This window comes from Coffea eugenioides, chromosome 10 (assembly GCF_003713205.1).
Source record: "Coffea eugenioides isolate CCC68of chromosome 10, Ceug_1.0, whole genome shotgun sequence".
Taxonomy (NCBI): domain Eukaryota; kingdom Viridiplantae; phylum Streptophyta; class Magnoliopsida; order Gentianales; family Rubiaceae; genus Coffea; species Coffea eugenioides.
The window spans coordinates 36,396,143-36,409,943 of NC_040044.1; the positions used below are offsets into that span (position 1 = coordinate 36,396,143).

Genomic DNA, 13,801 nt, shown 5'->3' on the forward strand with positions numbered 1-13,801 from the left:
AGGATCCACAGCCCTACAGAAGCAGGTGAAGTAACAACTTTGTTTTCACTAAGCAGAGTCAATATCAAATGTATTGGTAACTAAAATATTTGGCACTATGTATTAGTGGTGGTAATTGTTAGTATTACTAGACCATAGGATATTCCTCAAAAATTTACACCTTTGGATGAATGGCGTGAATACAAACAGCTTGGAAGCTCGGGGATAATGGAACAGGAATAAAGGATGATACAGGCCCAACAACAACAGGGCATGAAGAGCTAAGAGCACTTCAGAACCAACACTCCTGTGCTTATACATGCAGATGCTGCCTCTAACAAAATCCAGAACAAAGGGGGTACTGGTATTGCTGTGAAGAATCACAATCACAGCCTCGTTACCATCTGGGCATTTCCAACAACAGTCAGAGATGCTGCTGCTCTCTTTGGAAGCTGAGGCAATCAGGACTGCCCTGCTCAAGGCAATGGACGAGCACTGGACTTCAATTCTAGTTCAGTTCACTCTGATTGTAAGATATTAATTAGTTGACAGGATTAACTAGAAATGTAATGGAATTTCCTTTCCTTAGATGTGCTGGTAGACGATATCCTACGTCTAAGTAGGGCCTTTTGACGATGTTCGCTCACCTTTGTTGAGAGGGAATGTATTAGTAGTTGTCATGGTTTGGCAAAATTCGCAGTTAACTTGTTGATAATACTACTAGGTGAAAGGAAAGCTTCCTCTTGTGTGGCTTAAGAAAGAAAGAAGCACACCCTGATTCTCTAGCATTTGCCAATTTTATGCAAGTATATTCTAACTATTAATCCTTTGATTCATACAATGACAGACATTTTGAGGAAAAGAAAATATTAGCCCTTCCCTTTCATCACTTAAAATTGCAAGTTTGTTTGGATTGCAATTTTTCTATACGTTTTTCGTGAACACATTTTTAATCACCTTTTTATCTCACATCTATCAAATCGTTACAGTAATTATTCTATAAAAAATCTAGAAAAATGCAATCCAAACAAAGCTTGTTTTATTTTTCTATTTTTTTTCTCTAGCCATCTAATTTATGCTTGATATATATATATTTATATATATTTTAATTGTAGAACAAAACTTGAATAAATATGATTTTCAAAGATTCAACGGTCTAAGTTGTGTCACACCATTTTAATGGGATGTGAACCATTAAATTTCTGAAAATCGGATCTACCAAGTGTGAATTTTAATTGTATTAATAAAAATATTAATCTAAATATTTGATGTGCAAGGTTCGATTCCCCTCGTACCAATTACTAAGAAGAAGAAAAGGATGCAAGGTTCGAATCTAATTTTTTTGTGCAAAACAACTAAGCAATTCTTGGATCCCTTTAATAGAAAAGAAAAAAATAAAAATAAAAAACCAACCAATTCTTGAAGGCCCAGTGGCCGCCCTAGGGCAGTAAGTGATAATTAAAGAAGTATGCAAGGTCAAAATAGTCAATTCATTGAACATAGCCACCTAGGGTTTTCCTCCAGCACTCCTTTCCGCTGTAAATATAACCCCCATGGTTCCCATCTCATTCTGCATCCCCATCTCTCTCTCTCTCTCTCTCTCTCTCCTTTTTTTTTCATGTAAATTTCTTTCAATTTTTTTTTTCTAAGATTTAGGTTTATGATGAATCCGGAGGGCTGTGATGAGATATTGAGAAAGTCATGCACCACTCTGATAATCTCAGGTGTTGATAAATTTCTCTTACCCACATAATTTTCTGAGCTCTTTTCATCCAGGGAAAAAAAAAAATAAAAATCACACTTTTTTCTTTGTCATTTTATTTCTTGAGAAAGAAAACCTCCAAATTCTGTTTCTTTTTTTTTTTCTCCAAACAAAATAGGAGCCAAGTGATGTCCAAACCATGATGCGGACCGTACAACAGCTAATTGCTTTTGGGGATAATTTTTTTTGGTTTCTGATGGTTCCGTGTTAATGTTTTCCCTTGATTTAAATCAATTATCTGTTTCCTAAATTTTCTGGGTTTTTTAATCGGTTTTATTTTTTTATGCCCTTTTCAATCACAATGCAGAAGTGAGAGGAGCTGATGTGATATATTATCATATTATATGTGGAAAGATGTTAGTATTACTGGAGAAAATGGAAAGGGAGCTAGAGAGTGATGGGAAGCACGTGGAGATGGTGGTTTGGCAAGATTTGAATGAAAACATTATTATTATGATATTAATTTATGGTTAAAAGATATGAGTTTCAGAGGAGTGATTTTGCCAGACCTCCCATCCCATATGTTTCCCATTTCTCCTCCCTCTCCTTAATCATCCACTATCAATCAATCAAGGAGACTGTTGATCTTTTAGCGTTAGCTGGAAAAATTGTTGTGGCAGCGACTTGCCTTCGCAGCTAGACGGCCGATTGTGGCAGTTAGTTTCAAAATACTGCCTTTTTTGGTTTTATATGAGTATCCTTTCAGCTGCCCCGCTGGTATAGTTTGGTTCCCTTTTTTCTTTTTTGTGCCCTCTCTTAAATCTATACTAACAGGTTTAAGCGTGCTGCTGCTATGAAGGTTTCCTATTTGTACTATGTTTTTGAACGATTTTTTTTTCTTTTTTGACTGCATCTCTTGTTTAGAATGAATATGTATATCAAAAGAGCTTTTTATTAGCTCTGTTTCAATTTTTAGAGTGATTTTAATATACCTTTTTAATTTCGTGCTTAAGCTGGATTAGGTTTGTTTGAATTCAGAGGTGATTTTGTCTTGTGGAGTTCTGTTTTTGTTTTTTTTTGGGGGGGGGGGAGGGAATAGCTCAGGAACACAGTTTTACTGTTTAGGGAAAAATGTTTTTTGTTGGTATTTAGTTCCATCAACGTATAAAAACCTCCGTTGGTTTTAAGGGGTTATGAACTGGGAAAGCTTTGTACTTTGTCATGATATTTTGTATCATCTACTCTCCTTCTCAGGAATTTGAAGATTCTTTGGTTCACACAGAGTTCTCCGGATTAATATAAAGTTTTTGCATAGTAATTTTTTTCTTTTTTAATGTAGTTCATTGTTATTCAATCTTTTTTCTTGTTTGCAACTTCGTTTGTCATTTGGGAAGGAAGTTTATACAGGGAAAAGGAGCAGAAAGTTAAAATCTTGATAGGACAAAGGACGAATCTTGCCTTTGATTTTGGACTGAGGAAGGTGAGAACAAGGTTCAGTCTACCTCACAGGAAAGTGTCTATTGTTTTAGACACTTTCTGGAGCTTTTCTATTTTTCCTATGATTTTGCAATGAAATTACTGTATATTTGCTGTGTTAGTGGTATATTTTTTTCTTCCACTCTACGTTTGTAGTGTGCAAAAAGAGGCCAGCCTCTCAAGGAACAAATTAATTACTCCAGTTCACTTTGATGTTTTCCTGAGTGGTTTTGCATTGATTACGTTTACTATTTTTTGAGAATATGGAAAAATGTGTTCACTGGTAGTTTTCTTTCATAATTGTGTGCGAACAGGCAGAAAACGATCATGAATGATGAGCTTAGTCAGCTACCTAATGAATTTCTTGTTTATATCATATATTTTCTAACACTTAAAAGAAGCTGCTAGAATGAGCGTACTGTCAAAGCGCCCTGGATTTTGACGCCTCTAAAGTGTTAAAGAATATGATAAGGATAGGCAACACTAAAAAGCACGATACTTTTCACGAAAGAAAAGGCATAACTATGTTGACTGGGTTAAAAAGGTGCTGCAATTGCACAAATCCTTGTCATTGGATGGGTTTAGGTTGCTTTTGATTTGGACATATCTTCTCTAAACGAGATTGACAAATGGCTTCAGTATGCATTTGCAAGTAGAGTGCAAAAAACTAGGATTGAACTTGTCAAAAGATAGCAAACTTCCTGCTGGAGTCTTAAAAGCCTGTACTTTTGCCTGTGGACCCTGTGGCCTGAGCAGTGAGAGATCTTGACCTGAATGTTATGTCATTCATCCTTGTTCACTGATTGAGTTCAAGTCCCTGAGAATGTTGAGTTTGAAAAGTGTGATAGTGACTGGGGGAAGCTTTGGAGTACTTCCTGCGCAATGCCCATTTCTTGAGCGCCTAGTGGTGCATCCTTCTTTAGATTTGGTACACACTGAAGTTTGTGGTCCATCTCTTGCATTGCAACATGTGGAGATATGCTACTGTTTCAATTTAAAATCAATCACTGTCTGCAATACAAATCTAATCTCACATAAAGTTGCTGGAGCACATTGTCTAGTGCTTCAGAATTGCCCCATGCTTGTGGAAGTATGGGTTTCTGGGCTGTCATGTAACTTAGTCAGGGATGTGATTTCCTGGCTTTCCTGCTGCCTCTCAAATCTGGAATTTCTTATTTTATATGCCTCAGATCTTGCTGGCTCAAAGGTTAGTCTCAACTTACTAAGTGGAATTTTGGCAAGAGTTCCTGTTCCAAGTACTGTTATATTTAGCAATAGGATGTTCCATATTTGCTTGATTTTACCTACCTTGTCGTTGTTTGATCATCCTGGGAAAAAGGAAGGCTTCATGATCTTCCTCAACTTACTCATTTAAAGCAGTTTATCTTTGTTGCTTCTGCATCAAAATATGACAGTTCGATTGGATTTTACTTCTTTGATTCAGGCTTCACCCAACTTAAAGAAGTTTGTATTGAAGGTAGGATATTTCATACTACTAATGTAGCTGAGTTAATCCTCTTCTCTGTTATTTCTGCTTTTGCTTCATGCCATGGCATTATAAACTGAGTCTTAAAATATTCTTATAAAATGTTTTGAATGCACTCTAGGCCCCAGTTCATTCTCAGAAACAAGAAATCAGTTACAATGTTAATCCTTGGTCTTCAAAACATGACAGCTTCAGTTTAATGCCATGTGATTTATGTTTGGCATTGCTGTAGCTAATTCTTCTCGCAAGGTTGATATGATGTTTTTGTCTATAACTGTAGTGTATATAGAGGTGTTATGTTTCTGAGTTGTTAGTGATATGGCTAGGAAAGATAAGAGAGTCTGAGAAAGCTGTAAGCTTTCCACTCCAACATCTTAGAGTGGTCGAGTTGCTTGGATATCATGGTCGCAGATGTGAACTTGAACTTGTCGAGTACTTCCTTAGAAAATGCAGTTGCCCTGGAGATAATTGTAATTGATCCTCGTGACAAGGAGGAGACCGGTCACCCTAAAATGACCAAGGAAATTAAGGAGCATGTTGCCCGAATTTATGCCAAGGCAAAAGCTCGAGGGATGCTATAGCTCCAAGCGGCAATGTGTGGCTTCTCTCTTTAGGTTATGTGCAACTAATACGGCTAATTACTTAGAATATTTTTTTTAAAAAAAAGAAAAATCGGACACTTAGGGCTCTGATAGGGGTATGGTATCAAATTATTGTCAGTCCTGCATCTGACACAAATTTTTTTTTTTTTACAGTCTAGCAGCCAGTCAAAAGTTTTCTTTGACTGTCAGCTCAGCACCACCTGCAAAAAAAAAAAAAAAAAGCCTGGCCTAACTACATAAGCCGACAAAAAAAAAAGGTTGGAGGAATCTAACTAAAGTGAATTTGGTTTAGTTTCAGCATTCTGTGAGCAAATGTTTTTCACGGGTTGTCTTGACCTTGTTGGTCTTGAGACTCTTGATCTTGTTGATGAGAAAGCTGATTCAAATGCGTGTAAACCCGAGAACAGAAAGGTTATCTTTAGTTCGCAGTTAAAAGGTTCATATTCCTCCCCTGCCTCCAACTGCTGTTATTTCCCCTGTTGATTCACCAAAATCCCCTGTTGATTTTGGTATCAAGACTAGGAATTTTGTAGTGGGAAAGTTGGAGTCAAGAGGTGTTATTGTTAATGTACACTAAGAATTCCTAAACCCTAGATTCTGCCGGCCTTTTTTTTTTTTTTGTCGACTTATGTAGCTACTAATGACTTTTTTTTTTTAACTTTTTGCACTGACACAACCGGCTGTCGGGCAGTGATCTTTTTTTTAAAAAAAAAAATTTGTATCAGGTGCCGGGGTGATAATAGTTTGATACTACAACCCTGTCAGAACCGTAAGTGTCCAATTTTTTTTTTTTTTTACAATATTCTAAGTAATTAGCCAACTAGTACAAGTTATTTTCTGGTGCTAAGCTACTGATATATATATATATATATATATTTTACCAGGTAGACTGAATTTTTTGGTTATCCGTAAATATATTTTGTTGGCATAATTTGTTCTTGTAATGTTCATATTCCCAGAACATAATCAATGTGAATAAAAGGTATTCTTTCTATGGCCGCATTATGAGGCAAAGTCGTAGCACCTAGCTGTGTTTCTAGGCACTTTGGATCCTTAGTTTCACTGTGGAGCTCTATTATTAAGCCTCACTTTTCAACACGGCACGTGAGGTTATTTAGATCATTTCTTATGACATGATTATTACACATGTTAGGATTTGAGGAGTGAGCCTTGATAAGGGAGCTCTATGGTGGGACTAAGAATCCGAGAGAGTTAAACATTGTCGAAGCTTACTTATAACTACTAGTTAAAGTACCATACAGTTGATCCTCCTGATTTGGCTCCTGGATCCGGAAGAAATTTCGATGGTCCGCAAGAAACCTGGGCTCTCCGATTTGTCCGGATGGCTCAGATTTCCTTCGGACCCTAATGACAAAAAATCTAAGCCGTCAACTGTTGTCATTGGTTGCACATGCAACGCTAAACAGCCTAGTGCAACCATGGACAACCCAGATTCGATCACTTTGGAAAGAACCCCACAATGTTGGGACTGCTGATGGTGCCAACAAGAAAGGTTAAGGTTACTGCTCACTCTAAGGATTTTGTTTGAGTTTAACTTGGTGTTCAATACATTTTCTTGCTATTCATATAAATCCTCATGGTAGTGATCAAAATTAAAAAGCCAAGGAAACTAATTCAAATGCAGCAATTCTGTACTATTATATGAATTAATCTTTTCTACACAACGATGCCTACATTATCACGGTTGGATATACGACACATATGTAAAATTTGAATTTTTTTTTACATAACAAAATTTGACTTTCAAATTCAAATTTGGATTATGTGTCGTACATCTAATAGTGTGTATACACTGTGAGTGTATAAAAGAGTAATCCTATTATATATTACAAATATAGCACTTCCTATAAGTGGCGCATATAGCTTCAAAAGCAATATCAGATAAATGCTTGAAAAATCTATGAAGAGAAAAATGCCATTTTAAGTGGCACTTTTTTTTTAATAAGTGGGAGGAATTGAATATAAAATTTCTCACTTATACTCTTTTCCTTGAACCATCTAATCCGTTGCTCTCCCATTTAACCATCTTATCCGTCCCTCTCCTATTTTAAGTGGCACTTGAGAACTTAAACATTTAGATATGTTTCTATCTGTACCAAAAAAAAAAAAAAGGTGATAGTTCTTCTTTTGAAACTTTCACTTAAAATTCATGGTTTGTTAACTTATTTATTTGGTCCTCAACATGTTGAAGTTTTATTAGGTAACTCAACTTGTAAAAGGAAGTGTCTTTTAGTAGTTCTAAATCTTATTTAATTGGTTGCTACATCCAATTGAGAAATTTTTCATTTTTTTCCTCCATTAACTATGACTTTGTTTAATTTTAGTTTGACCCCTTCCAAGTTAAAAAAGAGGCCAAATAACTTTCAACAGCGCAAAGAAACACACACATACAGAATCTAAGGTAATTTTACCAGTTTACCCAAAAGGCAATTGCTGACTTCTGGGTAAATTCACGGACCTTAAATCCTACACACACATCTCTCATAACCGATGTGGAAACAAGGAGTTGGGGGAAAGGGAACGCAGGAAGCTTAAGAGCCTTGACGAAGGACCCATACTCACACTGACACTCCTCTCCTGTTTTTCCTTTTTCTTTCAACAACGCAAAGAAACACACGCACATAATCTAAGGTAATTACACCAGTTTACCCAAAAGGCAATTGCTGACTTCTGGGTAAACTGAATTGCTAAATAACTCAATTGCTAAAAGAGGCCAAATAACTCAATTGCTAAAAGTTGAGTGATGATTAAAGTAATTAATTACATTATTTAACACAAAAGATTTTTTTTTTCTAAGCATCATTTTGATAATTCTCTGATACCTTTCTGATGTCAAAGCTTTTCGTCACTTGCACTCGCCCGTACTAGGCTGAGAACAGCAGTTCAGACTGGTGGTGACAACGACTCGGCTTCCCAGCTCGACGGCCGCTGCCTGCTGTCAGTTTCAAACTTCTTCTCTTTGTTTTATTTGTATGATATTTCAGCTGCCTCACTCCCATGTGTGATTCTTTTCTGTAACGCAAGTAAGTTTTAGTTTGTCCATTTTTCTTTGAATGATCAATTTTCTTGCTTTTCAAGACATGGCGTTCTTTGATTTTCAGTTCCTTTTCTTGTTTGTGAGTTGGGTTTCTTGTTTAGGATGGAAATTTAATAAGCAGAAAGAGGGCAAAGTAGCAGAAAGCTTTTAATCTTGATGGATAAAATGGCGAGCATTGCCTCTGATTCTGGACTCATGGGAAAGGTAAGACCAGGGCTCATCCTACCTAAGATAAACTCTTTTGCATTTTTACTCAAGACAAACGATTTTGCTCTGAATTTCACTGTATCTATTCGCTGTGGTTATCGGCTGGAACTATCGAGCTCGAGATGCCATTCGAGCTCAATATCAAGCTCGAGCACTCGAGCTCGATGAATCATTCCCTTATTAATTCGACCCTTTCCTGCATAATTACTAATATTCTGAAGAATGTGAACTTTGAATATGAATTCCAGCGCCAATAATTGTACTAAACATTAAACTAAGTTGCACTAAACATTCTAATTAAAGTACATTAACACCGATCGAACAAGTAGAATTGCAATGCAACACAATGTGAAACAAGATGTGCAGCCAATTAAAGAGAAAAATCCAAGCAAATGGACAAGACTTAGAAGCATGTAGTTGCTTCTTTGAACTTTGAAGGACAATTACATCTAGAATTCAAGTTTCCAGCAGCTTAGCTTCACTACATCCAGCAGAAACTCAACAAAATATGGAACATTAAACTTTTGTGGAGATACAGATCATACGGTAAAGTATCAAAATTCTACTCTGGTCTGTTATCCACATCTCATTTGTGCTCATACTTGTACCAAGGCACTGTTCTTGATATTCATTTCCTTGTGATATTTTCTGTTTTTGTTTCCTTAAGCTGCCCATGAATCCTGCTATGAGCCCTGTGGCTGAAAACTTATCTTGCATTGCCTGATTGGCTTTTCTCTTTATGCAATTTTGTTTTGATAACTTAGGCAGTTCATTTATGTATGAAAGTACAAAACGTCTGTTGCATTTAGTTGCCAAATTGGATTAGAGTATGGATTCAAGTACAGCACGTTAATAACCAACTTGTTACTATTTCTTTATAAGCAATTTGGCTTAGAATGCAGAACCAGAAACCAACATGATTTGCGTAGCATGTCTGCAGAAATTAGTAATCTGCTCATCATGTTTCTTCTTTATGTCAAGAGTACGTTAATGCACTTATAGTAAGTGAGCAACTTGTCTTAATCATAGAACCATGACCCAACAGGCACATAAACACGACAACATCTAATTATACAAGCTTGTTTACCATTGCAACTGAGATATATAAGCAAATTTTGAAGTCAGTGCACATTCACATCAACGAACAAACAGAAGGCATGTTTAGAGCCAATTCCAACAAACTTACCAACTCTCGCTGCTGTCGCACCAACTAGTGAATCACTTGTTGAAGGAATCGAGCTACCCTCCATTTCTTCAAAGTCCTAGTGAGCTCAGATGATATGCAAATTAAGTCTATTCAATTGCAGCCCCCAATTATTTTTTTGGTTAGGGTTTGGGGTAACAATTAATACCGAGTTTAGAAAATTTAACCTAATAATATGCATATTTACTACACAAATACACAATAAATGCCTCAATTTGTCAAATGCAGCTGCTGAAATTGGTGGGTTTTGATTTGATTTCAAACCCTAGCTCGAAGGTCGGCCGCTGCAACCTACTCGATTCTGAGCTTGCAGCCTCCAATCCAGGAGAAGGAAGAAGAAGATTAGCTGAAGTTGAAGCTCGAAGTGTTGGGGATATTGTTGTTTTTGTGATTTGTGAGAGTTGAGACTTGAGAGAGGATGAACTAAAGAGTGAAGAAGAACGAAGAAGAATGAGCTTCTGTTTTTTGGTTTTCATCATTTCATCATATTTCTCCAGCAGAAATTACTTATTCACCCTTCATTAATATTGTAACATAACTGGTTAAGATCATAAATATTATTACTAACAAACCTAAAAGAGTAAATTAATAATTAAAATATATATTAAATAAATGCCTACCGAGCTCGAGCTATGCGTCGAGCTTTCAATCTTCCCTAGTAACTACTCGACCTTAACTCGTTAGCTCAAGCAAGTAGCCCGGACTCGACTTGAACTCGACTTTGACCAAGCTCAAGCTGAGTAGCTGACCAGGCTACTCGCGAGCTCACGTCAAGCTACTCGATTTCGCTGCATACCTATTACTGTCCCTTCAGGATCAGATTCATTACTTGAGTTCTGTTGTTTTCCTGATTGATTTTACATTGATTACAGTAGCTATTTGCGGAGATACAAGGAAAGATGTGTTTACTGGTAACTTTCTTTCTTAATAGTGTGCCAAGAGACAGAAAACCCTCAAGAGTAAGATTTGTCAGCTACCAGATGAAATTCTTGTTCATATCCTATCTTTTGTAACACTTAAAGAAGCTGCTAGAACAAGTGTACTTTCAAAGCGTTGGATGGATGTGTGGATGTATGTTGCTCGCCTCAATTTTGATAGTTCCGAAGTGTTAAAGAAGATGATGATAAGAACATGCAACTTCGAAAAGCATGACAGTTTTCGCAAAAGGGAAAGGCACAGATATGTTGGATGAATTTAGGATTGCTTTTGATTTGGACATATCTTGTCAAAATGAGATCGACAAGTGGCTTCAGTATGCATTTGCAAGGAGGGTGCAAAGACTAGAACTGAACTTGTCACATGACAGACTCCTACTCCTCTCTTGAAAGCTTATCCTTTTTCTTATCAACCCCTTGACCTGAGCAGTGGGAAAGCTTCACAGAAATCTCAACCTGGTTATGGTGATATCATCCTTGTTCTCTGACTGACTTCAAGTCCCTGCAAACATTGAGCTTGAAAAGTCTGAAAGTGACTGGGGATGTTCTTGAATGCTTCATATGCAATTGCCCATTCCTTGAGCACCTAGTGTTGCGTCAGTGTTCAAGTTTGGTAAATTTTGAAGTTTGTGGTCCATCTCTTGCATTGAAATTTCTGGAGATATGCCAGTGTTTCACATTAAAATCAATCACTATCCGGGATACAAATCTAGTCTCTCTTAAAATTACTGAAGTAGATAGTGTGGTTCTTCAGAATGTCCCCATGCTTGTGGAAGTATTGCTCTCTGCGTGGTTCCGTAACTCAATCAGGAATGTTATTTCTGGGATTTCCTGCTGCTTGGCGAAACTAGAGTTTCTTAGTTTATATGCCTCAAAGCTTGCTATTTCAGAGGTTAACTCAACTTATTAATAGGAATTTTGGATAGAATTTCTTTTGAGTATTATCTATAATTACTTCTCAGGTGTTCCTGACTTGCTTGATTTTTACTTCTTGTTTGATAGTCCCAGGAAGAAGGAATCCTTGATTATCTTCGTCAACTAACTAATTTGAAGCAGTTCATCTTAGTTGCTTGTGCATCAAAAGATGACAGTTTGATTGGATTTACTTCTTTTATAAGGGCTTCACCCAACTTGGAGAAGTTTGTACTGAAGGTAGGATATTATTTTCCTAATATTTACACAAAATTTTGGTGTTGTCCTTCGTTCTCTTGTCCTGACTCGAGTTACTCCTCTTGTCTGTCATTTGTGCATTTGCTTTATGCCATGCCATTGAGCATCATAAGCCATGCCTCAAATTTTTTGTACTTTTAAGTGTGGTTTATGTGCCTAACCAACTATTGGAAGCAAGAGATCTATGTCATTACTGATCCTTGGTCTTCAAAGTATATGACAGCTTTCCTGTGTACCATACAGTTGTTTTGTTTGCTGCTTCTGTTGTTGCTGCTGCTAATCCTTTTATATAATGTATATAGAACTTTTATGTGTGTAGAGGTGCATAGTTTGTTCACTTCCCCCCCCCCCCCCAACCCAAAAAGAAAAAAACCCTCTTCTTTTGATCAGCACGTAATTGACTGTTGTCAACTCATTGTGTTTGCAGTTGCAATGGCGAGGCAATGATATTGTTCATGAAGATAGAGAGTCTAAGAAAGCTCTTAGCTTTCTGCTCCAGCATCTTAGAGTGGTTGAGTCGCTTGGATATTATGGTCGCAGAAGTGAACTTGAACTCGTTGAGTATTTCCTAGAAAATGCAGTTGTCCTTGAGAAAATTATCGTTGATCCTCGTGATCAGACGATGGTTGGTCGTCCTAAAAAACTTGAGGAAATTAAGAAGGAAAAAGTTGCTAAAGTTTATGCCAAGAAACAGCTCAAGGAATTAATACCTCCACATATTGAACTTGTGATCAAGTAGCTCCAAGCAGCAATGCGTGGCTCCGCTCATTAGGTTTATGCATGACCAGTAGGTTTTGTTGATTTTGAGCATCTGTAAGACGTTTCTTGTTGGTTTAATATACTTTTAATTTTCCTTACTCTGCTTGACTTCCCAGAGTCCAATCAACATCAGTACCATTGAAATTTCTGTAGCCTCATTATGGGGCAAGTTCCAGCAACTAGATATGTTTTTAAGTGAGTTAGCTTCAACAAACTGAATGAGGTACTAATTAAGAGTTCAATTGTGCAGTACAATGAACTGTAGCATCGACATGATTTCGCTTCCTGATGTTTCTTCAGTTTATGAATTTACCAAGTAGGAAAATTAACTTGCTTTTCTCCTGTGTTGAAACGGAAGCATTTCCATTTCACTTTCCAAAAGTTCCAACGTTTTAACAATATGCCGGGCAAATATCCAGATTCCTTCTAAGCTGCCTGTGATATCCAGTAGGATGGTAAGCTTCCACTCAACACCATAATCAAGGTACAATGCATATTCTGAAACTACAGTACTCAGTACCTTCCCAACCTATTTAATCAACAAAAGAAATGAAGTACGTAGACAAACATGTCTTCGCAGATGGAAGCATGGATTGAATGATGGTAACCCTTGTTCTGATTGCACTCCAACATTGATCCATCCTTCAGCTCTGGCTTTGATCAGAGCAAGCTTTTGATGAATAGCCAGAGTCATTCCATAGAGTAGCTAAGGAATGTCTCTTATACAGCAGCCAATACTAGTTTTCCAAAATCCACCATGCCAGGGAGCCAATGAGAACAAATATTTGTTCCTGCTATTTGATTTTCCAGTAATGGCTCTGTGGTATCAACTGTAATCGAGAACTTCACCTAAAACTTGCTGGAAATTGATCTATCCTACAAATCTGGCCTACTTTCTTTGGTTTCTTCAGTTGTTAGTCTATGTACTGATAACTCAAATGCAGCAATTCTGAAGTTATAGTATACCACAAAAATAGTACTTTTCATGAATGGCACACATACTTTTACACAATGCCTAAAAATTCTATGAAAAGGAAAAGTTTCTTCTAAGTGGCACTTTAAAGTCTTAAAATTGGAACTTGAACAATTAGATGTGCTCTCTTTCCTTAGCAAAATAGTGACAATTTTTCTTCTTTCCCTTTCAATTTAATTCTTTTATTCCTATAAGTCTATCAGGCATGAGGTGCTGAAGTACTTCTATTATTCTTTTTTTTGTGTTAATT

General features: G+C 36.9%; 1 protein-coding gene and 1 non-coding gene across 2 annotated transcripts; both read left to right on the forward strand.

The window, feature by feature from the left end:
- The first annotated feature begins 1,653 nt into the window (after positions 1 to 1,653).
- LOC113750934 lies at positions 1,654 to 1,744 on the forward strand. The gene has a single exon (XR_003464703.1). It is a non-coding gene; the product is annotated as a small nucleolar RNA Z221/R21b (small nucleolar RNA).
- Positions 1,745 to 8,108: 6,364 nt separating this feature from the next.
- On the forward strand, positions 8,109 to 12,830 carry LOC113749926 (putative FBD-associated F-box protein At1g61330). The gene is made up of 5 exons (XM_027293805.1): positions 8,109 to 8,289; positions 8,368 to 8,507; positions 10,646 to 11,541; positions 11,652 to 11,801; positions 12,247 to 12,830. Exons 3-5 carry the CDS (start codon positions 11,413 to 11,415, stop codon positions 12,556 to 12,558), a joined length of 591 nt encoding a protein of 196 aa, XP_027149606.1. The 5' UTR covers positions 8,109 to 8,289; positions 8,368 to 8,507; positions 10,646 to 11,412; the 3' UTR covers positions 12,559 to 12,830.
- Positions 12,831 to 13,801: the final 971 nt, after the last annotated feature.

Bases quoted from the DNA above. Each gene is read 5' to 3' on its own strand.
- LOC113749926 (XM_027293805.1), top strand. From the start codon at position 11,413: ATGCTTGTGGAAGTATTGCTCTCTGCGTGGTTCCGTAACTCAATCAGG. The intron at 11,542-11,651 runs GTTAACTCAACT...CTTGTTTGATAG, and splicing joins CAAAGCTTGCTATTTCAGAG to TCCCAGGAAGAAGGAATCCT. The intron at 11,802-12,246 runs GTAGGATATTAT...TTGTGTTTGCAG, and splicing joins TGGAGAAGTTTGTACTGAAG to TTGCAATGGCGAGGCAATGA.